Here is a 25,994-nt window from a genome sequence, read left to right as displayed (position 1 = left end):
GTATAACTTAACTTGACGCTTTATCCCTAGCGGTGTAGTCAGAGAGAAAGGAGCGCCAAACGCTACGGTACTTTTTACGGTTTTTGTTTACATAATATACCTACAATATAAAAAGCCTGTTGCAATTTATTTACATATTGCACAACATATATGACGTCATGGGTTAGGACAGAGGTAGCTGGTTCAAATTACAAACAACTATAGATATATAATATATACATAATCTATTAATTATTGATACTTGTAAAATCATAAATGGTTGGTATATGTACTAGAGATTAATAAAAATAATGATTTGATAAATTATTGTATGTTAAATACACTCAATGTTTATATGTTATTTGACAAAGGCTTTGCTCCATTTATATTTTTATTTCTTCGCTCTGGTGTTGAGGCAAAGTACTGTGTTGAGTTTCGTCACTCAACATGGAATGCCTCCTGAATTTGGTGGAAAATGACGGACAGAGTGTCTGATTACTAGGTTTCCTCTGCCAACCTTACTGTGTGCAAGACACAACATGAAGCTGATTTTATATATATATATATATATAAACCATTAGATTAGTGTATTTAACCAAACATACTGTTTAGCTTTTTATTAGTATAGATGCATTGATAATCAAATATTTTCCTGCTATAATATAACAAACAATGTTATGACAAATTTGAAGTGCATTTATAATTTACTTTATAATTAAGTGCCACTTAAGTAGATTAAATGCAACACATAAAATATTTCAGCTTCATGTTGTATCATACACATAGTGGGGTAGACAACCTTGGAATCAAGTGTTGACACACTGTTCACATTAAAACATTTCATTGCATGTTGAGAGGTAGAACTCAATGCTACATTTTGCCTCGTTACCCCAGAAGGTAATGAATGAAAAATCAAATCATAACTATCATGTTTACATTTGCACTCTTGTACCCCTACACCTCCGCCTCAGTACAAAATAATAATATATGTAAATATATTTAGTGTATATATTAATTATAACAAAATTAAGTAAATGTTAGGTATTATACATGCAAGTCCTGGAAATTAAGAATTTATATCTAATAAAATCCTATATCTAAGAATATCCTATCTGGAAATTAAGTATCAAATGAGTAAATGAGCAGTTATTATTTTTAAAAAAATATACATTGTAGCACAGTGATGAAGCATCTATAAATGTGACAGTAGTAGTTTAATTCAAACTTGAGGGTATGAATTATTTTCATATACTTCTTGTAGTAACAAGACAAAGCATGGCAAAGTGGGATAAGGCAAAAACATTTAAAACATATGCAAAAATACAATACTGACTGATTATATGTATAAATAGTCTTAAGGACATACCACAGGATTTTACGTCACAAACGCCCCATTGCGTCACGATTTATAAAACAAGAGTAATTTAGTAAATAATTGTATATATTTTTGTAAGAATACTAGCTTTTTTGTAATATACATATGATAACACGGAAAGAATAAATTTGTGAGAGGAATTATTTTGTAAAAAAGCTAGTGTAGATTTCGTAAAATCATTTAAATTATATATTTTTGTTAATTTGAGGGTAATTTCATTTATCTACTACATAGAGTTTCTGCTATAAAGAAATGTACAAAAAAAATACCATCAATACTATGATTTTGAAAAATATCCAAATATACTTAAAAATTTTTAAGCATTGACAAAATTATAATATAGTGACGTATTGCCCAAACAAATTTAAAATTACCCTGCCAAAACAAAGTTTAGCATACTGCATACACGACAACAATACAGTGTATGTTATTTTTGTTAATGATTCACTAGCTTATTAAAAATAGCGTTTAAATTCTTATTATTTTGTAAAATAGCGGCATATTCGTTAGCGTTATAGGTTAAATTAACGTTTGTTTAAAGTATTAATACCAATACGTAAGCAGAAATAACTTACCAGGTAATTATAGTAAGCTAATATTCACTCTTTAAGCTTAAAATAAGCACTTATTTCAAATTAAAATTGTAATTATTATTATATTTAAACCAAACACTTAACGAACGAAACAAGTTTCAACAAATCACAAAATGTGAAATGAAAACAGAATATAACATTGCTGCATTATAAATCTACCACAGATAAAATAAACTCCAAGAACTCTGATGTTTCGTTAATGTTAATTTTTTTACGATATCGATTATGAAGATTATTGTATTAATCAATCAAATAAATAGTTCATTAAAAAAATATAAGTAAAATGAATACAAATTCTATTATTAATTTTTGTATTTTATTCTATATATGCCAATCAACACAAAAAAATACAAAAACATTTTATATATTAAAAATCGTTCTCAATTCATACTTATTGATTTTACGAGTTCGATAGTAATAAAAGGAAAATTTATAGTCTGAAAATATTAAATTAAAATAGTTTTAAATTTCTTTTTAAACTACAAGTACAATGCTTTTGTATGGGATATCTTTTATAATGTGTAAGAATTGTGAAATAGCAGTATTTTTGAGTATTAAATAAAATACTATCGGTATACTTGGAAGATATATAGATATTAAAACCTAAAGATACTTTCAAGATTATAACTTGACACAGGCTTAGTTCATAAATAATATAAAAGTATTTCTATTGCAGATGCTGTACGATTAACCTTAAGTGTAGGGATAAAAATAGAAGGACTTATTGATTTAGGACCCAAGTGGAGCTATGAATATAAAGTGTTACCTATTGCCTATTCTGAAATAATTTCCAAATCTAATATTAGCGATAACCACTCACATATTTCAAACGTAAGGAAAGACAATGAAAATGATATTGATGTAAAAGAAATAAATAACGAATCCCTAGAAATTATTATGGATAATTTTCAAAATGAACACAGATTAATAAATAATAATCAAACACTACTTAGTAACGAAAATTTTGAAACTACTAATGATTTAGAAAATGATACTTCTAACTCTACTGAGTTTACTCGAAATAATATCGGAGATGGTACTCAAATAGATTCTGAAAATGATGAAAAATATAGCAAGCAATTAAGAAAAAAGGTAAATCAAGAAAAACATAAAATTCAAAAGCTTCCAAATAGACAAAAAACAAATATAAAATATAAAAGAAAAGTCAAAGATGATATAAAAATACACAGTTTCAATAATCACATTTCTAAGCAATCACTAAAAGTATTCAACAATTGGAAAAAAAATACAGACAGTTTAAATACTAAAAACAAAATCGACATGTTACAAGACAGTTTTATCGATAAACTTAGTGGTTTCCTGAAACAAAATGAAAATTATGTTTTAAGAACTAAATTAGCGCCACAAAAAGTTGTTGTAAATTTAATGGACACTGCATACAAGATGATGCAAAGATGCATAAACTACTTAGCAAAAGACGAAGACGTGGTACGAAATTTGAACATACGCAAACTTTACAAGGAATTAAACAGACAAAATGAAATAGAAAACATACACGCATGTAAAATATTAGGCGCTTGTCGCACTAACAATGGCTATACAGATTTTATTATGAACGTGTTAACAACTATACTTCAGACTAGCGATACAAAAATCCAACAGGCGTCCAATGCACTTACAGAGGTTGTAAAATCAAATGATTTCTCAAATATACTCGATACTGAAGCCGAGAGGAAAATAAACGAGTCGATAAATTCAATAGAACTTTTAAATCCCTTTTCAACACGCGCTATGTTATTAATATTTAGAAATGTGTTACTAAATAGAAATAAACCTATATTTATAATGAATAGTTTAGATAGGAGTGTGGCGCAAAGAACGGAGGCGTTACATAATTTAATGGATTTATTAAATAAACACATGAAATCAATAGAAAATAAAAAGGAATGGCGGGACATTGAAAAGCAGGTGATGGCATGGAAAAATAAAGACAAGAACAACATTCAAGATGCAATGGAGAGAATAATTAAACAATTAAAACATGTATTAGAGGAGCTCAGTCGTGAGGTGAAGCAGAAAATAAGTGATTATATAAAAATTCTTCGCACTAAATTAAAAATGTAATATTAACAAAAAATATTTTTCGTCACGTCGTGTCTCATGACCAGAGCGAGGAAATGAAAATAATTCGTTCCACCTCATGGGAATCAAATTGAAAATCGTTGGCCTCTAAAAGTAGTAAGTATTATAAATAATAAAAAAATTCTTAAGCTTCTTAATTTAAAGAAGATAGAATTGAAATAAAACAATAAAATTAAAATAATAAAGAATTTTATTTTTAAAATAATAAAGTTCATAACACTGAGCATTGATAAGTAATTGTCCTCATCATACTTCTTTTATACAATGTTTGTTACATTCATTGATTCTTATAATACGGATATTTTTTACTTTTTTATATTTATATATCGCTTTATGCTGTACCTCGCACAGAGCTACCCTGCTCTGACAGGGAACCTGGTGCGAAGACACTCCGCAGTCCGTACCTCATTTTCCGCCGAGTTTTAGAGGTAACTGTAAGTTGTGACTGTAAGCTACGACTGGCCGATTTGATATATAAATCGGCCCACTCGCGGTTTCGCCTGGATACCACCTATAATATTCTATATTATGCTGCATTTCTAAACAAAATGATACATTCATTATCATGAATCAACGGCAAGGGCGCCCCACGCGAGCCTGGAACCTAGCCTTGCAACAGTAAACTGACCGTTGAATTATTTAAATTTTACATTTTTTCGAAAAGTATTTTTTTTTATTTTTATCTAATTAAAAAAAAAAATTTAATTATAATTATCAACAAATATTTTAAATTATTAAAAAAATAATGATTAGGTTCACGCTATTACCCGGACACAGTAGCATAGGCAGAGGGACACTGCGTCCCCACATTTCTCCAAACTTTGTGCCACGACCGTATATGCCCGTCTATCTCCAGGCCGGCAACACACCTGTAGCTTCTCTGGTGTTTGACGGGGTCGTGGGCGGCACGCCCTTTTTTTATATTGAATAGGCGTTTGGCCACATCAAGTCTGGTGAGCGTTGATCTACGATGGTGCACTAGTAAGTACCTGTTGACTCTGTTTTTGAAGACCCCCATATTGTAAGTCATAGGAAATACAGATGCCGGCAATGAGTTCTAATGTAGCCAAGCGTTTCGTTCGGACCTTAGGAATTTCAACCATGTAAGGATAGCGTGAAGCTATATTCCTAGAAGTTCTATGGTAAAAAGGGGCTGGGGGAATTAAGTTATCCAAATCTAGGGCACAGTCTCTGAAATGTATACGGTAAATGTGTTTTACGATTACGACACGACAATGATGCAACCATACGCCGGTGGTTCTGCAGTTGAGTATCGTAGTGTTGCCGATCGATAGTGGACTATCGATAGGCTATCGATATTCTATCGATAGTTGTCCGATAGAAGGAAGGAGAAGGATTATAATCGATAATATCGATTAAATAGACAGTTGTTTCCTAGACATTCAATAGTATCAATACTATCGATAGTATCGATACTTTTCTGACTGGAAGATACGATACTATCGATAATATCGATAGTATTGCATTGTTCGATGGTATTGTACCCTTTTGAACTATCGATAGTTTCGATAGTATCTATTAAATCGATACTATCGATCGTTCTATCAATCGCATGGGTGTTTTTAGATTAAAACTATCGATTCCGAAACTATCGATAGTTTTTCAACACTAGAGTATCGACAAGGGCCTTGTCTTTGATTAGCTTTCTGGCTCGTCTCTCAACTGACTCCAAAGTCTGTAATTGGTACTCGGCAGAGCAATGCCATAAGCAGGGGCGGACTAACCCCGTGAGAGGTCCGGGACGGCGTAGTTAAATGAGGCCCTCAGTGTAAAAATTTTTTTCATGTATAAATTAGTATGCATGCTTATTTAGTTTATATCTTGTAATTTATGTTTGATTTAAACTTACATAAACATAGAAAAATAAAATATGAAATATCTAAAAGACGTGTAATAGAATTAAGCAAAAAAAATCCTCGTGTCCTCGAGATAAAAAGACGAAATGGGATAACAAAAGCAGCTATCTGTCTAAATAAGGTATGGAAGAAAAGAGGAATTTGTATCAAAACCAAAATAAGGATGGTACGAGCACTGATATTCCCTATCACTACCACTTGATAGATACAGGTCGAGGCAGATCATCTAGTCTAGATACAACCCTGATGCTGACCTCTATATTCAGACATGAGTGACTACAGAGAGACCTAACACTTGTATTATAAAAAAATTGGGACAGATTGAGCTATAGTTCTTCTTCTTGGCATTAATCCCGTCTATTGCCAGGGTCTGCCTTTCTACTCAACCTAACCCAGTAAGAGTAGATCAACATAGAGCATTTTTAAATAGTGGAGTTGATTTCGCTGGACCGATAATGATCAGAACATCTAAAGGTCGTGGACATCACACAAGTAAAGGTTATATTTGCTTATTTGTATGCATGGCAACACGTGCCATACATTTGGAAGCGGTTACAGATCTCACTTCTCAAGCATTCATTGCAGCATTTCGGAGATTGGTGGCTCGCAGAGGATATTGTCGTCATGTGTGGAGTGACAATGGCACCAACTTTGTGGGTGCTGCCAAAGAATTGAAAGATTTGTTTCAAACTAGCAAGAATAGTATGATTAAGGAAGTGTCTGAAATTCTAGCCAATGATGGAACAACATGGCACTTTTTCACTCTTCTCGGTGGTATGAGAATGCCTACGTGTGGTGGTTTATGGGAGGCTGGTGTCCAGTCAGCGAAAAAACACTTAATAAGGATAAATAAAACCACCAAATTGACCGATGAAGAAATGGCCACTTGCTGCTGCTGCTGCTGGCACAGATTGAGGCATGTCTCAACTCACGCCCTCTCTGTCGAATAGACAACACGACAGAAGAAGTGCTTACACCAGGTCATTTTCTAGTTGGCGAGCCTTTAGTTAGCGTTCCAGATCTGTGTTATGAGAACAAGAATATCAACTTGTTAACCAGGTGGCAGTTAATTCAGAAATTAACACAACATTTTTGGAACAAATGGAAAACTGAGTATCTCAACAGCAAACTTATGCCTTGCAGCAAAGGCATAAGTGGCAAAAGATACACTCATCACCCACTGTAGGAGATATTGTGATTGTAAAAGATGAGATTGTGCCCCCTACAAAATGGTTGCTAGGACGAATTAAACAGCTGCACCCTGGCACAGATGACATTGTAAGAGTTGTCACAGTACAATGCAAGGGAGATCATGAGATAAAAAGACCATTGTATAAATTAATACCACTTCCAAAGGATCTTGAATAAATATATCATGGTGGGCGGTGTTGAGTGTAAATTACATGTGATAAAACAATAAAAGGTGTTATAGTTAAAAATATAAAAGTAAAATTCAAAGCATGTAAAAATAGAAAATATAATTTAAAAAAACGTGTTGAATATGAATAGTAGTATAAGAAAGTATATAACTCGCAATTTCATAATTTAAAATTGTATAATATTTGTTAAAAAACTGTTGTTTTTGGTGGGCGGTATGTCCGATCGTTATTAACATTTTAGTGTATTGCCAGTAGCAAATAAATCATCACAGAAAGCACACGTTTGTTTTTACTATTCATCGTCCATACAATCACAAGGACCATTCAAATTGAAAAGTCAGTAAACAGTCGTACAAGGGTTATTAATGTTTTGCACTCATCACGGTGTGCCCTTAACGGTCGTAACCGATAGAGGTCCCGAATTTTCAAACCAATTGTTTTTAGAGTTCCTTAGACTACATAAAATTATTCACCATAAGATTTTACCTTGTTCGCCTAATGAAAATGGAATAGTGGAACGGCTCCATTCCACATTATTAGAATATTTAAGAATATTAAAATTAAACCAAAATGGAGAATCAGTTAGTTATTAATCTCAAGCCTTATGCACTCTTAGCTTACAATAATTCTATTCATAGTTTCACAAAATGTAGACCTTTAGATATTTTAACTCCGCATTTCGACCCCCGTGACCCCGTAGACATTGACCTGACAGAACAATTATTACAATTATATATAAGCGATCATCGTGACCGAATGAAAAAGGTTTATGACATTATTAACGACTCTTCTTTACACCAACGAACCCAAATCATTGAACATTTAAATAAAAACCCGACCAACAGATATTCATACGAAACCCTAAATCATCTCGACAAAAACTAGCCTCTCGTTTTATTCACGATAATATTTTAGCTGATTTACCAATACACATTTATACAAAGAAAAAACGATTACCTGTTGCAAAAACGAGGCTAAAAAGAGTACCTAATAGTGCTCGATTGTTACAGAATGACGATGCTGTTGACGACCTTGACCCGAGCGGAGGAAATTAACTTTAGTAATTTGGACAATGGACCCGGAATTTTGCCATTTAAGCGTGGATTTGCCCAAATCATATCCCATCCCACCATTCTTTCGTTCAACGTGTAGATTTAAGTAAAATTCGTAATCTCCATCTCCGTTAAATTACAAATAAATAATATTGAGCCGATTTTAAAGAATAAAACGCTTTCCCTTTTCTTCCAAAATTAGAAACCGCTTCGCAGCAGCTGAAAACTTTTGAGTTTAACCGTGTTAAGAGAGGACTCATTGATGGATTAGGGTCTGTAATAAAAAGTATTTCGGGAAATCTCGACTACACGTACGCCATAAAGTATGATAGAGCCATTAACTTACTAGAAAAAAGTAATGATAAGATAATTAACGAAATAAATAACCACGTTAGCTTGAGTAAAAATTGGATGTCTCACAATACTGACATTATAAATAAAATAGTAAATAATCAGAGGGAATTAGAAAAATTTATGAATAATTAACGAATATTAATACGGAATTGGAAGCCAATTTTATAACGTTTACGCATATAACTCAAGTATTTTTAATTTTAGGAGATAACATAGAAACGATTTTTGATGAATTAATTCGATTAGAAAATATACTTGCATTCATTCGTGCAAAAAGTAATCGTCATTCTAGTTAGTAGGGGCGGCGAAGAGGGGACTTTGTGGAGTCATTCGAGCGCATCAGATTAAGATACTGGGGATTCCTTGTACTCGGTTACGTACTTCCACCAAATATGAGCTTCCTATGTATGGCCGCGCGTCTAGGATAAAGGATCAGATTAGTAAAAAAAAATTGATCATTGGACATTCTCGAGCGCGTCAGATTAAGATAGGGTAAGTTAGTTACATGCTAAATCGTGTATATTCCACTAATCTGATAATTTGAGAGTGACGCAAAGGAGGGAGAGGGCTCCAAAGTTGTAAAAAAAAAACGTTATCTGGACATTCTCGAGCGCGGCTAATTTTTTTTTTATTTTGAAGGGAATCATTCAAGGATTACGAAAAACATATAATCTGACAAATTCCACAAACCGAAGTAATAGAAATTGATTGATAAAGTTTAATATACCTATGAATTGCATATATTCCTCTCACCGTATTTCTATTCCTATCGCACTCTTTTTTTATTTATTGGTCCCTAACTCATCAATGAAGATGATAAATTAAAAAAAATACTTGAAAAAAAAAATTTTTTTTGTACTTTTTTTTTATAAAGACAAGTACAAGTATTCTATTTCAAACATACATGCTTTTAGTTACATTCTATTTCTTGAGCTTTTCTATTGATTGCGTTCAATGAATAAAAAAATTGAGGCCAGTCGTGGCGCAGTGGCACAAAGTGTGACAGTAAAACAGACTGGTTGTGGGTTCAATCTCCATTCCAGGAGATGAAATATTTATTGAAATTTATATTTCCATTTCTTCGCTCTGGTGTCGAGGCAAAACAGTGACGTTAAGTGCTGCTACTCAACACTCAATGCCTTCAAAATTTGGCAGAAAGTGGGGAACAGAGTGTCTTAACCTTAGGTTCCCTCTACCTACCCTGCTGTGTGCGGGATACAACGTAAAGCTGGCTTGTTTCTTGTATTGGTTTAAAAAAATATTAATAATTGTCAGATTAAGCAAGTCCCTTCAGATAATCGTCTGATTTTGAGATATCACGTCTAGGGCATGAAGATGAACCATATATATCTTAATCTGACGCGCTCGAGTATTTCAAGATGACGATTTTTTTTTGCATTTTCAAACAACGATTACGAGCTTGCGTCACATCCAAATCGTCAGATTATTACATAAGAGCTTTTTTTTAGGTTCACTTAACACCCCCTTAGAAAATCTGACGCGCTCGATAATATTTTTTTTTTGCCATTTTTAACTCTTACGTACGACCACCTCCACCACGGAAACTGTCAGATTAACATATTTTCATGCTTATGAAGACGTAGGCAATTGATGATATCAATATCTGACGCGCTCGAGTATGTCCATGAAACAGTTTTTTTTTACATTTTTGAAAATCTATAACCCCTCAACCCACCGGTGAAACGAAATTTTTTGTATGACATTTTTTTCTTGTTATCATCTAAGCTTCGCAACCCAATAGGTCTCCATGACGCTCGAGTGACCCCACAGTTTGCTGCTTCGCCTCCCTAACTAAGTAGTAGTAGTTCACTTTTAGTATTTGTCAAGATATGTTAAGCAAATTAAATACGTTATATAAGAAAAATGAACTTTTAGATATGAGTTTTAGAGACTATTTTGACGTAATAAAGGTAGGTTATTATTATAATATTAAAGATATTATTTTAGTTTTCATGTTTAAAATTGTTTTTCCTAAGAATTATACCCTGTATCATTTGTACTCTGGACCTAATATAAATCGTAACATCCTAATTCCCCTCACCCTTTCCTAGCAATTCATGAAAAAGATTTTATGTACATAGAGGCTGAATGTCCGAAGATCGGTGAATCATACCTATGTGATCTTAATGTTAATTAACCACAAGGAACAAACAAACAAACAGCCGGATTGAATAGAGCGTCTTATCACAACTCAGCAGCTGCAAAGTTCCTGTATATACACATCGGTTATCCTTACTACAGAAGCAATGGAACAGCTAGATGACAGACATTATATTATCACCATTCCGAAACCTACTAAAATAGAATTGTTATGTTAACAGCAAAAATATTTGAAGATACACGGAAGTCATCTCGTAACTGTACCACGAGGGTGTTCAATAAAAACTTCCTCATTTACTATAATTAATAGCCAGGATAATATAAAACGACAAGCATTGGAAATTATCGATCTAAGTAATATTAATATGACAAAGGGAGAAAATTCTGAAATATCGCAAAAATTAAATTCGATAAAATTAACTGAAATTTTCGAGGCAAATAAGAAATTTTCCGCACAGCAACCTATTTTGAACATATCTATGGAATCTAATAGTCTTTACCATACAACAGTCCCATTTTATGAAATGATTTTATAAGTGGCAATTATACTATGTGTAACTTTAAGAAAAATAAAAAGTCTAAGCCATCGAGTGAAGGAAATTCTTCAAAGGAAGAGACCAGCGCTCAAGATCCACTAGAGCACATTCTCCAGCACTATTCGAGATCCAAGGCCACCGAATGAGTGCTGTTCTTCAGGAGGGAGGTGTTACGTTCCCACACAACCCGGGAATCGCTGACCTAGGACCACCCACAACATTTCCCACACTGCATAAAGATCTTGGAATTGTTATTTGAATCCCCGCATCATTTTAGATCTGCTGTATAATTAAAATTAAAATAAAATGTAGAAAATAAAATCATTCTTGTCTCCGACTTTGAGCGAGTCTCACCTGTCTAATTATAAGTTAATTTTAATAAAGTATTTTAAGTAAATCGGTTTTTTTGGATCCTACACTGCCACCGTACATAATTTACGTAAGAAGCTGCAACATAATATTTAGAATAGCTCGCATTACGAAAGGGCTACACCGAAAATTGTAATACCAGATTTCACTGGTAACTATAACCAGTGGTTAACATTTAAAGATCTTTACGTCGAAACCGTGTATAACATTTCCATGTTATCTAAAGCTCAAAAAATGCAGCATCTTATGACTAAACTAAAGGGCGAAGCGGAGAAACTAGTTCAACATCTCGGGATCAGTGCTGAAAACTACACATGTTGCTGGGAGATTCTTACTCATCGTTATGACTACAAAAGGCCTTTATTTACATCTTACATAAATACATTATTGAATCAAAATTCAATACAAGAAGCAAGCGCGGCCAGCATAAGAAAGTTACATGACGTCATGCTATGTTTGTTTATACGGACTTAGTAATATTAGTTTGGATATAAGCAATTGGGATCCGATTATTGTTCATTTATTAATGCAAAAGCTGGATAAATCAACCTACAACGAATACATTAAAGTTCTCAAGCAACCGAGAGATTTTCCAAATTTACAAGAATTTACAAACTTTTTAGAACCGAAATAAGTATAAATAAACCTTTCGAAGCATTACAAGGAAGTAATCATCAAAAATCATTGTCAAATAAATATACGCTACCTAATAAATGCTTAGGCCGAGGTCATTGTACTTTAATAACTTTCAAAAGACGGCAACAACAAAAATCTGCCCGCTTTGCAAAAGAGACCACGTGTTGATGAACTGTGACAAATTTCTTACAATTAATGGAAATGGACGCAAAAACACAGTAAGCAATTTACGTGTTTGTTTGAATTGTTTGTACAGTCATGGAGAACAGCGATATTTTTCGCAAAAAAGGTGCAAAAAATGTAATGATAAGTCACATCACACTCTCATGCATGATGTGGAACATGAACAACCTAGAAGGATCGAGCACCGAATAAATAAATCTCTATTGACTCCATCTACATCTCATGCTGCGAACAATATTACCAATGAGGAAAAAGAAGTTTTGTTAGCGACTGTCTTTTAAAAGTGAAGACAGAAAATTATATCACAATAAGAGGTTTACTTGATCAAGATTCACAAGTTAGCCTTATTACGGAGCATGCCACATAACTTCTCAGATTACCGCGGCGAAAAATGAGCACCGGCGTGTCGGGTATCGGGCCATTGTCCAGTAATTGCAGAGGTTCTATTAACTTAGAATGCAACGCGATTCATTCGGAATACGAATTCATCATACAAACATTAATTATAAAAAAACTTATCAACAGGCTACCAACTTCATCTTTTTCAATAGAAAATTGGAATTATATAAAAAACTTAAAACCAGCTGATCCACACTTCAATATGTCGGGCCAGATCGACTTACTACTGGTTGCCAACACATATTCAGAACTCCTATTAAATGGAGTCATAAGGGATGACAAGGATTTCCCTGTGGCTCAACAAACTAAAGCGGGTTGGATTTTAGGTGAAAATGTAAAAACTTTTAACTGTTGTGTGACACTTAATGACCTTGAGAATGTCACGGTTTTGGGAAACTGGAGAAATCACTCATTCTACAACTTTAACAAAGGAGGAGCAATACTGTAAAGAATTTTACAACTTAACTACTAGACGAGGAGTAAGAGTCAAGTCTACTTATCTCACCACGGCGTGCTTAGGGCGGAGTCCACCACTATTAAATTAAGAGTAGTTTTTAACGCATCTTATAAAACGAAGAATAACAACAGTTTCAACAATTTATTGTACTCCGGTCCTAACTTACAAAAAGATACGTTCAACCTACTTATTAACTTGAGAACTTTTAAATATGTTTTTACGGCGAATATAGAAAAAATGTATCATAATATTTGGATAGAACAACAACAAAACTTATAAACTATAATTTGGAAATCTTCCCCAGCACAGCCTCTCCAGGAGTGGCAGTAATGTACTGTACCTGTGGGCAACCCACATTATAAATTAAATACTTATTTATACATATATAAATTACACTACACATAAAATATAAATGATAATACGAGGATGCGCAAGCGCAGCGTCGCCCGGCAAGTCGCCGTGCCCGCCGCCCTTGCGCCCCTCACCTCAGCTGGCGCCTAGCGACACATTCGCTCCGGATCGCGCCACCAGTCACAACCTCACCGTCTGACGCGAAGCCTGTGTTACTTGACCCTTTGCGCCACGCTATTCTTAATATTGCCACGTATTAACCTAAATTCTATATTTCTGTCTACGCTTCTTATATTTCCGCCTGCGTCTATTCTTCCTCTATCTTAACCTATGTGTACAGTGCTCTTGACTTCCTCCTTCTATATTATTGTAATTCTGTGAATTTATTGTGAAGTGAAATATACGCTTAGATACCATAAGAAAGACTTATTCATTATCACACACGCATCCTTACATACCTATGGAATGAAAGTGCACCCTACTTAGCAATACGATCTTTACATCAGCTGGCAATAGACGAGAAAGATAGTTATCCGGAGGCTGTAAAAATTTGACCAAATTATATATAGATGACTCAGTCTATGGGCACAATTATATAGAAGAGACTGATTTTACCTTAATTAAATTACTCGAAAAAGGAGGATTTAACTTAAGAAAATGGAAAAGAAATGAAAAAACTATATTGGAAGATTTGCGACTTGACCAAAGAAGCATGGAAAATAACTTTAACTTAAACCCAGAACAAATCTCAAATACAAAAATGTTAGATATGAACGTCGAATTCTAGATACTTTTACCTCAAAAGAAAAACATTACGAAGCGTGTTTTACTAAGTGAAATAAGCAAGCTTTACGACGACGATCATCGTCTAGAAATAAATCGTTGGAGCGATTCGGCTACAAGGAGATATTAACAGATGGGATCGATAAATTGCTAACAGAGTGTCCGAAATAAATAATATAATATCACCTAATCAATGGAATTATGTGAAATCAGTAGAAAATCCTGCTGACTGTGCCACTCGAGGGCTGTATCCAACACAATTTCAGAAATTCAATCTTTGGTGGGAAGGGCCAGTTAAAAACCTATAGTATAAAAAATTGTCACGATAATAACTTGACCTACTTAACAAACAATGGCCAACAGTCAAAAGAATGCTGCGTAGCGATTTACAAAACGTGTGAAATCGTAAACATTATATTATACAAATATAGCAGGTACAAGCGCGTAATGCGAGTACTTGGCTGGATATAATACGAATAATAAATATCAATATTCGCAAGATTTATTCAATAAACGTTAATTATAATTTAGCCGACTGTGACAACAATAAAAATAGGATATTTCAAATCATATTAATTATTTTAAGTTTTAAACTTTATTTTAATTGTTTATTTTTTTTTCTTTTGTATATGTTTTGCTGTACTGGATGCCCATCCATCGTTTGTATCTTTTGTATCTTGTCTCGGGAGCATGTACGGTTCACGTACAGATTTTTATATAGCTGACGACGCGACCTCGTTTATGACGCATTAGAACGAAATATATTTAAATCAATCTATATATATAAAATCAAAAGGTCACTCACTCATCATGAAATCTCAGAAACTACATGTGCTAGGGAATCTCAAATTTTGCATGGGCGTTACTTATAGGACGTAGGTGCTCGCTAAGACGGGAATTTGCAATATTCGACTTCTAAAGGGTTGTTTTTGTGGTTGAAAGTCACTTATAGGACGTAGGTACTCATGGAGACAAAAATTAATAATAACATAGTTCACGCAGGTGAAGCCGCAGGCGGGCAGCTAGTTATTTATACGATTAAAATGCAGTTGACGGGCGGCTTTCATCGCGGATTTGCATCCAACTTTAACTTAAACTTTGTAACTAACTCAATAAACTTTTACTCGCTAATCCTGTGTTTTATATCAACTCAACTCTACTACGAGCCATACATTTAGTATGAAGTGAATTATCATCTTTCCATTTTTTTTCCGGTTCCTGTGTGTCAACAAGGCAGACGTGGTGTTCAGAGCTCTCACATTTACGTTAAAATTAGTGGAAAATAGCGAAGGTAGTCTAAAATTGTGCCATCCAGTGAACTAATCAGGACAAAAGGACATTAGTGTGACTTCAAAACATAATCTCAAAGTGTTAAAATTCGTAATCAAAAGTCTTGAATTATCATAGCAAGCCATCTGTCAAAGTACCGACGTCACAGTACAACCACCATAAAAAGCAAGTGTGGCAAGCTCAGAAAAGTTACGTCACGTCAGAATGAATAATGGATGAATGAATGCCGGAGGCCAACAGGAGAAAAGAACGAGGATTTATCCACTCTTGTAGCATCAACACTAAAAGATATAGAAATAAAAATTGAAACACGCGAAATAGACAGGCTGCAAAGAATAGGAAAAAAAGTTAACAATGACAATAAGAGAAGGCCAATTGTACTAGCTACCACAACTCTGCAGAAGGAAATTTAAATTCTTAGAAACAAAAAGAAATTAAACCTAACACCTATATTACACATGATCTTCCAAAACATAAATTACTGGTGAAAAAGGGATATCAAGAAACCAATGTAGAGAAAAAAGAGACAGATAAAAGGAAAGATCTCAGACCCCAAGCCAGCAGTCAAACTTCAATTTGCTCAAAAATGCATAAAAAACATGCCTTTCAATATCTGCGGGGGAGATCAAACTCTTTGCCAGGAAACAACAACCGCAAAATTAGCAGCACACCACCAAGAGCCAACAAACCAAAATCAACAAAAATTACAAAAAATTAAACACAACTGTTCGAATAAAATAAAAGCAAACAACCACAACAACTTAGTCAAATAATTCTCCCACCACGGCTGGTCACCGCGGGGGAATTATACCGTCACCCTCTAACATCGAACAACAAAAAAATTTTACATTGCAACATTAAATACTAGGACTTTAAGGACACCAGAATCCTTACTGGAACTGGAAGAAGCATTTAAATATATAAACCGGGATATAATAGGAATTTGTGAAATGCGGAGAGCTGGAGAAGCTGTGAAAGAACATTTAGATTATATAATATACAACAAAAGAGAGATGGGAGGCCAGAGAGGAGTTGCGTTCATGATCAAAAGACACCTTAGAAGTTACATACAAAATTTCCTGGGAGTCACAGATAGGATAGCAATACTAAACATCAAATTAACAAAATACAAGAAAATGTGGACAGTTATACAAGCTTATGCACCCATAGAACAAGCAGAAATTGATTTCTTCTATAGCAAATTATCCCAAAGTGTAATTACACATTCAAATTATACAAATATACTTCTAGGGTGTGTGTGACTTCAATGCCCAGGTAAGAGTAAAACAAAATAAAGAAGAATATGTATTGGGTATGTTCGGCTATGGCAAAAAGAGTCAGAACGGATATAGACTGATAGATTTTCTGCTGGAGCATAATTTAACTCTTCTCAATAGCATATTTAAGAAATACAAAAATTCCAAGTGGACATGCATGTCACCAGACGGGAAAAGTAGAAATGAAATCGATTACATTATAAGCAACCACCCCAAACTATTTACAGATACATCGGTCATTTCAAAACTTAACTTCAACAGTGATCATCGTATGGTGCGAGCATCCCTCAAGGTAACTCCACCAAAACTTCCTAGAAAACAAATGTCTCCTATAAAAGCAATTGATAACCATGAAGTAAACAAACTGACCTCTAATGCCTTAGACAGAATACAAGAAGAAGTAATATTATAGGACTCAAAAGATGTAAAGTTAAGCTATACCCGTCCCGTTTACATAAACTTTATTTGTACACGGCTATGTACCCACCTATACAAAGTTATTAATGTAATTCAAATTTTAAATCGTATTGTTAGAAATAATGACCATAGAGGTTATATAAGGACGACTCTAATTACTGGCTGGCACTTTTTAAGGCCGTCAACGGCGACCGAAAGAGGAAGATCGCTAACGTCACTCTGCCCGATGAATTCTTTAGAATCGGATATTGTTATTAGACTGCTAGATAATTCCCTTTAGTTATTTAATAATTACTTGAAGCCTTGTTTTAATTCATTACCTCTCCCACTTTATTTAATATTTCCAATAGTTTCTTACATTAGAAGAAGGATAGAAGCCTTAGCTACTAAACCATTCCTTATCTTTCTAATATTTTTGTGTAATCGGGTAGAGTTACATAGCAATGTCTTCTGATAGCTGACGTTGCAAAACTAGAGGGAGACGCCGTACGCGAACTCCCTCCCCTACTAATCACTTCGCGAGATAAAGCCGCGGAGTCTGACTTCGTGTTGCTGCTGGGTGCGGCACAATGTGCTCCTGCACCATCGACCAACCTACACAACGCCAACGCAGTTACCGGAGCTGCCGTTATCCGTGGGACGACAAGAAACAGTCGAACAATACGGCTGAGCGGTTACTTGAAGTGTGAACTCTTTCACGGTGAGATCAAACCAATATTATGTTTCCAATTTTGCCCCAATATTCATGACGTCGACACGTGGTGAGACGAAATCGATAAAGCTTGCCTACTTTACCAAATAACTGTAAAGATTAGACTCGTCCTCGTCTCTTCTTCGTGGTCAGGTTAGGCCGAGTCAAAATAAAATAATAGCCGCTGCCAGGTACATGGTATGCTATGCATGGCTGGTATTATGGCGAGAAGAATGGACACCAGATACATGTGCTGTTTTCTTCGATGGTTAGTTTTCCCATTTAGTATCTATATGTTCTTTACTATGTATCAAACTATTTGTGTACTTACGATATTTTTATTGTACGTGGTGCTTATGTAATTTTTAGTTAGTGTGTATTGCACAATGTGCTGTGTGTACGGTAACTAAAGATTAGTAAGGAGGGATTTTGGTTGCGTCGGTGGGGCCCAGGCTTACTAGAGACCCATGTAAATCCGGTCTTACTTCTGTAGTGTCAGAGTGACTCACCAGGGTGAGAAGAGATCTGATGCCAAAGTCTATAGATTATTTTTGTGTTGATTATTTTTTTAGTTACTGTATACCTCTGTAGGTGTCAGATTGAGTGTCACTTACAAGAGATTGGTGTAAATCCTAATGAATTTAGTATTCGGTTGCGTGGGAACAGGATCCGATACAAAATCCTACTATGTCTATTTTATTTCTAAGTTAATGGTTACTTTGTAGGTGTCGGATTGACTCGCAAGAGACCGTTGTAATTCATTTAATAACTAGAATGCATTTAGTATCCGATTGCGTGAGAAGAGATCTGAAGTAAAATTCTGATTGATTGATTTCTCGATATACGGCGTTTCGAGCGTGCAAGTAAAATCCTACCACGCATATTTGAGTTTCATTCTTGTATCATTGTTTAACACGAAAGTTCAAAGATATATGTTCAAGGACAGATTTCAGATATAAACTGACAACTTCTTTCGTTACTTATTGAAATAACTAATTCCATTTCATATCGCAGGTCATAATGAAACTGATAATGTGAGCTCTACTAATACTGACGAAGCTGGTCCTTCTAATGAAACGGAGGACGGCATCGAGATGATGCCATGTCAGGAGAGGCCCTGTTAGAAATAATGACCATAGAGGTTATATAAGAACGACTCTAATTACTGGCTGGCACTTTTTAAGGCTGTCAACGGCGACCGAAAGAGGAAGATCGCTAACGTCACTCTGCCCGATGAATTCTTTAGAATCGGATATTGTTATTAGACTGCTAGATAATTCCCTTTAGTTGTTTAATAATTACTTGAAGCCTTGTTTTAATTCATTACCTTTCCCACTTTATTTAATGTTTCCAATAGTTTCTTACAGTATATGTTCGGTCCAAATATAGTAACCAAACACCGCGGCATAGCCTTTGAGCACGTTCCCGGCGCTACTATTATAAGGCAGTGCATACTCGGAGCGCAGACCGGTAGCATTCATTAGCGTATTCATTGATCATTTTCATATAACAAGCAATAAAGCAACTGTTATTTAAAATATTATTTTTTATTAATCTCAAGCTAAATAGTGTAGTCCACGTCCCCTACAGTATATATTATGTAATTTAGATTTTAAACGAATTTTAATACCAATAAATTATATAGCAAACATACCGCGAACATTTTACATTAAATAAGTCTTCGATCAAAATCGCCATTTTTTAGTGAGCGAAGCGCTCTACTGGAGACTTTTTACACTCTTGGTCTTCAATAAGCTCCCAAACGGTTTGACCGATTGAGATGTTTGCAAATATATGACCACAAAAATCTAAAAATCCAAAATTCTTTTCTCGCTTCGCTCAATATGTAAACACTACCTAGATTTTGCGAGCGCAGCGAGTCAAAATTGAAATCCGGTTCGCGCCCCTAGTAATAGATCGATTTGTTGATACGAAAGAAGGTTTTTTGAAGAGTTTCCTTGAGAAATTTTCTTTTAATTCTTGTTGTTACTTTTGTTGCCTTTTAAAAGTTTCTGGTGTTATTAAGCTAATTGAAGTTTTCGTGCTTATAACATGAGTTTCTTAATGGACATGTTTCTCATCTTTCACTGCCGTTAATAACTTTTAGTAAAGAAAACGGCATTATTGGCTCTTCTAGCCTCCTCGAGTCACGCACTTCAACATCGTTGTACGTCCATAGGGAACGTAGTGGTATTTCATACATTGAAGAATTAAAGAAAAAGATGTCCACGATTGGTGAATGACAAATAACGCAAAAAGTTAGATAGTGAAGATTTCTGTCCAACTTTAGAACAAAAAAACACCCAAGCTCGAAACTATAAAAAATGGAGTTCGTCATGCTGGCCTATTCTTGTTTGACCAAAATGCTGTTAATTATGATATTGTCTCCTCAAATCAAGCCAACTTAGCTACGCACTGCATAGTTGCGTGTATAGAATTACTAGAAGTTCCTCATAGTATGCAGGAACTTCTAATAATTCTTGTTCTAATATGAACACGAAGACAAGACGAACCAACGAACGAAATTAGAATAAAGTCTATGCCATGATCAATTTGCTGCTGAATTTGAAATGCGATGGGCATTGGCAAGAAGAAATTTAAGCTTTAAATATATACCAATTTATTTTATTTTTGGAACGATATATCTATACTATACTCTATACAGTAATGATGAAGTTGATATTGGTGACATCACATTAAAAGCAAACGACTGACTACCCCGCTAGGGCTAAAGCGTGAAGCTATGTATGTATGATGCATGCTCAGCTATATCGAAGAGATCATTATGAATTTTGATAAATATAATATTTTACACGGTGTTGTTGAGGATGATGGAACTGGACTACTGGGACCCAATTTAAGTCCCAGTTTACAGTGTAAAGCAAGCGAGATTGATGACAATGAAATTATTTGTCATTTAAATTTTTTCTTCCTGATTTAACACTAGGTTTATGAAACCCGTCAATTTGTCGGAAATCGTAAATTAATAATTTCTTCCAAAAAATATAAATATATTGTTCTTTTTTTCCTAAGCCTCTTTCTTTTTGAGATCCATATGTAGTATACCTATCTCTACATAATTCGTCAAATTAAGGGGTAGGCTTATCTAGAAAATATTCCTATTATTTTTGCTATGTTCGTCACATTATTCTTCTAGTAGGAGATACTAGAGTGAAATAAGTGATTTTATGCTCCCGTTTTGATATGTTGGTATTACTTTGTGAACGCAATTGTGCATCGTCAGTCTTGCAATAAACGCTAATTGGGAAGCACGTCTTTAATTTACCACGTTTCCAATTTGTTATTTCAATCGCGACTCGTTAGTGTAAACTTAAGTGGGTCATATGGCCTGAGTTTTATTTTGCTCTCCTACGGAACTATATTTTTTTATCTCTGTCATTCACTTCTATTTTACACTAGCTATTACTTCGTTCAATAATGTGTGTGACTAACACATAGATGTGTCCACTAATACCAAATCAATATTTTTTTTCGAAAATGTAAACCTTTTTAGGTTAACTGTCAAAATTATATGTCAATCCGACCATTAGTTTACAAGTTACAGTGCTTTAAGTGGCGCTACTTTTGAGTTTTCAAAAAAATTAATTCAAAGCAATTTCGTGTGTTGATTTTTCATTGCTTTTTAATGAAAAAAAATACTGTTCAATGCCAGGAATGGCTTGAAAAACATTATTCGGACTCTGCTCCATCAAAAAGAACCATTTGTTGTTGGTATTACGAATTCAAACGTGGTCGTACAGACACAGATGACATTCCATCTACTGGACGGCCAAATGACGCTGTTATTCCGGAAAACGTTGAAAAAACACTGAAAATTATTATGGGCGATTGCAAAGCGAAGTTGCTCGAGATAGCTGACATCCTAAAGATATCAGCAGGCAGTGTACACACCATAATACACGAACATTTAGGTATGAAAAAGGTGTTTTCCAAATGGTTGCCGCGTTTGTTCACACCGGAGCAAAAACAACAACGAATCGATGATTCAAAGGCTTCTTTGGAAATTTTTAAGCGTAATAAATCGGAGTTTATGCGTCAATACATCACAATGGATGAAACATGGATCCACCATTACACTCCGGAGTTCAATCGGCAGTCTGCTGAGTGACATGCAACCGGTGAAAGCCACCCAAAGCGTCCAAAGGCACAAACATCGGCTGGCAAGGTTATGGCCTCTGTATTTTGGGATGCTCACGGTATAATATTCGTTGATATCCTCGCTAAGGGTCAGACCATCAACAGCGATTATTATATAGCCTTGTTGGAGCGTTTGAAGGATGAAATCGCTGAAAAGCTGAATGGCTTGAAAAACCATTGAAGAAGAAACTTGGTGCTGTTTCACCAAGACAATGCACCGTGTCACAAGTCGATGAAAACGATGACAAAAATGCATGAATTGGGCTACGAATTGCTGCCGCACCCACCGTATTCTATCTATCAGATCTGGCCCCCAACGACTACTGGCTCTTCGCAGATCTCAAAAGGATGCTCCGTGGTAAGAGATTTGGCTAAAATGAGGAAGTCATCGCTGAAACTGAAGCCTATTTTGAAGGCAAAGAAAAATCTTTCTACAAAGGCGGTATTGAAAGATTGGAAAAGCGTTGGAATGATTGTATCTCTCTAAAAGGGGACTATATTGATGAATAAAAACGAATTTTGGCAAAAAAATGTGTTTTAATTACATAGTTAGTCACACACATTATTGAACGATGTGTTAGTTGCGACTTGCTATTTTTCCTTGCAATCAGGCGTAAATTCAGAAGATGAATAAAGATGGATACCTCCGGAAATACGCATTTCTTCCAACTCTGCCTATGAGGACAAAAGGATGAGCTCATCCTTTTATCCATATAGTCTGATAAAACTATGAGGATAAAAGGTTGTCTGGGGAAAACTTTCCCAGTACATGCCATAATGTAACGGGTGATATTGAAATTGCAACTGAATGGACACCGGATAAAACTGAAACCAAGCGGATCTAAAGGTAGAATGCCTATCCGTATGATGTTCAAGGATATTGTAAGGTCTACGGCCGTACCAAAAGAAATATTATGATGGCTTCCATGCTTAGCACTTTCAAAATGAGAATTGATAAATATATAACGCAACATATAAAAGATCGTAATGAACCGAAGCACGTCGCGTGTACGCTCGGGGCAAATATGAACCGAGATCGTTGGAAGCTCTATGATCTATGGTCAATAAAAAGAGGATCTTCTATCAAGGGGATCTTCTATCGGTCAGGGGAAATAACATGCATGTAACGGTTTCATGTGCCTTTTCATGAACTGTTCGCAGAAAGCTCGAAGTGGGCTTACGCGACATATGCTGAATAAGTCTATTAGACTTATCAAATTTTGGTTAGCAGTTGACATCGAATCAAAATATATTGTGAACGTTTTCTTTTCTTTGAGGAAAGATGAAACCCGACGATACTTAGACGATATTTAGACCGAGAAGAAATATAACAACAGACCTTTACAAGCATCCCGCTAGCTCTAAAGTTGCTTACTCGCAAAATAAATTTAGTTTGGACTATTCGGTCAAACAAACGGGAACTACCGAAACCCGTTAAGGAAAAAAAACAATAAGATGACTTTGTTTTCCTCAGATTTATATTAACTCGAAGCCAAACAAATCACACAACAACAATTTCACAAACATTGATAATTAACTTGTGTAAAGTTTTTGTTTTAAAGAAAATGCGCTTTTTATTCACCCGTCAATTTGTCGCAGACATAGGTAAATAAAAAAACGTCCGTAAACCTAGTGTTATATACTTCCACACCATCTGCAAAATAAAAGCATGAAAATGTTAGTCCACAAAGGAAAACACCACCTAAAAATTCTTAGATTAAGACATTTACGTCAAATGATACTACTCTGCCAACGCACTCCGCAAACACAAATGAGCAAAAGCAATCAATGGCAGATTCTAATACTAAACACAGCTCTCAGCTTCTTTAAAAAAATCATTTACTTGGCCCTAAAACAGACATTAATAAAAATAAAACAAAAAAAATTAAGGAAGTCATTGATTCCAACTATCGATACTTCAACAGAATACGAGTACATGAAATACGAATGATGCCCAGACCAAGAAAAAATAGAGAAAGCTGAACTTTGAAAAAACATTGTGAACAAAAAGCTAAATAAAATAAAATTAAAGATAATAAAAAAGGACAAACAAAAGAGTAAGTGGTTGTGAAAATTGGAGCTGGCTAGAAAAAGAATCTTAACTTTGATGATTGACAGAATGATTTCATTTGATTATATATTTAATAGCTTAATCTACACACAATTTTAAAATAAATAATCATTATTATTATTATTTATAATAAATATTATAATTATGTATATTTTGAATCGATGAATAAAAATCCGAAGTGAAAAAATGAGACTGTAAGAACACATATTTTTCAGTCAAATAAGTAAGTACAATGTCATTCCCTCGACATTGGAACACTTTAGGTAAAATGTAAACATCGTTCGTACACTAGTTACGGAACCCTAACCCTACGAATATGCTGACGTACCAAAGTACTCGCTTGATCGCAGGCGACCACCCAGCGATTTCTTCGAATTGTCCAATGCACCTGTGTTTTAATTCTCGTAATTATAATATCTTATTAGAAGTTAAGAACACTCTTTATTCTCATTAAAGCAGTCGTTAGTCTTAAGATAATTGTATTAATATATAATTAATAAATAATTAATAATTATTCGGTTTTTTTTCAATCCCTTGACTGCCGCAAACGTAATTCACTTATTAACATCGGAGATGTTTACAACACTACAACACAACTAAACTTTTGTTTAGTGTTTAGCCAAGTTTATTGAAGCAAGTATACCGGAAGAAGTTGAATTGTCATTATCGACGTGGGAAATAATTATTATACCCCGTAATAAAGGTCGAAGTTATCGCCAAATCGGAGCAGATTTAAAGTTAATTTACTAGAGAGTGCGGCATATTATACAAAAGCGAGAAGAAGAAGATAGTCTGCAAATTGTCAAATCTGTACAAAATAAACCATTTACAAGCGGTGAAAGCTTAGCAAATGACATTGCTCAACCTGTAAGAAACGTACTGCATAAAGTTAGTCTTCGCTGCAGAAGAGCGAGGAAAAACCCTTTTGTAAGTGAGGCCAATAGAGCAAAAAGACTAACATACGCGAAAGTAAACAGGCCTATAGAATTTTAGTAAAATAATTATTTTTTCAACGAAAGTAAATTTTATCTTTTTGGATCGGACTCGTGGACGTCACAACACTAAAATAGAATAGAACGCGACGCCAAGTGTCATTAACTGCGTGCCAGTAAAAATAGTTTATAGTATTTTTTTAAACACCACGCTTTGCCTCGACATCAGAGAAAAAAAAAGAGAATTCCACGGAAAGTGGGAAGTGAATGTGTCTTAATTGAAACGGAGTGTGTTGACAAGTGCTAGACTGAAGACCGCGTCTGGGCAAGCGTAGTGTAGGACGCCCTGCAGTACGACGGACAGGAAGCCCAAGACCGGGATAGTTGGCGCTCGACGTAGGCCTCCCACGCTCAGCAGTGGACGGCGATAGGAGAGACGTGATAGTAGGTTCCCAGGTTCACTGTGGCCCGTAGTTTCACTGTGGCGCCGCATGTTTCGCGGCAGCGTGCGCGCGCAATGCGGCGCGCTGCGTGAAGGCGGCGCCGCAGTGGCACGCGTGCGGGCGCTCGCCGCTGTGCGTGCGCATGTGTACGCGCAGCACGTACTTGCG

At 35.0% G+C, this 25,994-nt stretch overlaps 3 protein-coding genes and 1 pseudogene across 3 annotated transcripts in view; 2 read left to right on the top strand and 2 right to left on the bottom strand.

Moving 5' to 3' along the window:
- Positions 1-2,086, bottom strand: part of LOC146538668 (nuclear pore complex protein Nup98-Nup96-like) — a 56,471-nt gene extending 54,385 nt beyond the window's left edge. Inside the window, exon 1 of the mRNA XM_085187226.1 lies at positions 1,930-2,086. The gene's annotated coding sequence lies outside the window, so the exon portion shown is untranslated. The remainder of the gene's footprint in view (positions 1-1,929) is intronic.
- Positions 843-7,582, top strand: LOC146538667 (uncharacterized). The gene is made up of 2 exons (XM_085187247.1): positions 843-1,932; positions 2,624-7,582. Exon 2 carries the CDS (start codon positions 2,845-2,847, stop codon positions 4,030-4,032), a length of 1,188 nt encoding a protein of 395 aa, XP_085043373.1. The 5' UTR covers positions 843-1,932; positions 2,624-2,844; the 3' UTR covers positions 4,033-7,582.
- The window catches only part of LOC146538665 (uncharacterized), a 30,327-nt gene continuing 8,555 nt past the window's right edge, over positions 4,223-25,994 (bottom strand). Inside the window, exon 13 of the mRNA XM_085187231.1 lies at positions 4,223-25,994. Within this exon, the coding sequence (XP_085043357.1) occupies positions 25,860-25,994 (135 nt within the window). The 3' untranslated portion in view covers positions 4,223-25,859.
- On the top strand, positions 8,318-9,008 carry LOC146538666 (uncharacterized; annotated as a pseudogene).

This window comes from Heliconius melpomene, chromosome 6, assembly GCF_056956725.1.
Source record: "Heliconius melpomene rosina isolate 202511_hmr_F chromosome 6, ASM5695672v1, whole genome shotgun sequence".
Taxonomy (NCBI): domain Eukaryota; kingdom Metazoa; phylum Arthropoda; class Insecta; order Lepidoptera; family Nymphalidae; genus Heliconius; species Heliconius melpomene.
This window is presented reverse-complemented; position numbering and strand designations above follow the sequence as displayed.

Coding starts and splice junctions, on each gene's coding strand:
- LOC146538667 (XM_085187247.1), top strand. CDS start 2,845: ATGGATAATTTTCAAAATGAACACAGATTAATAAATAATAATCAAACA.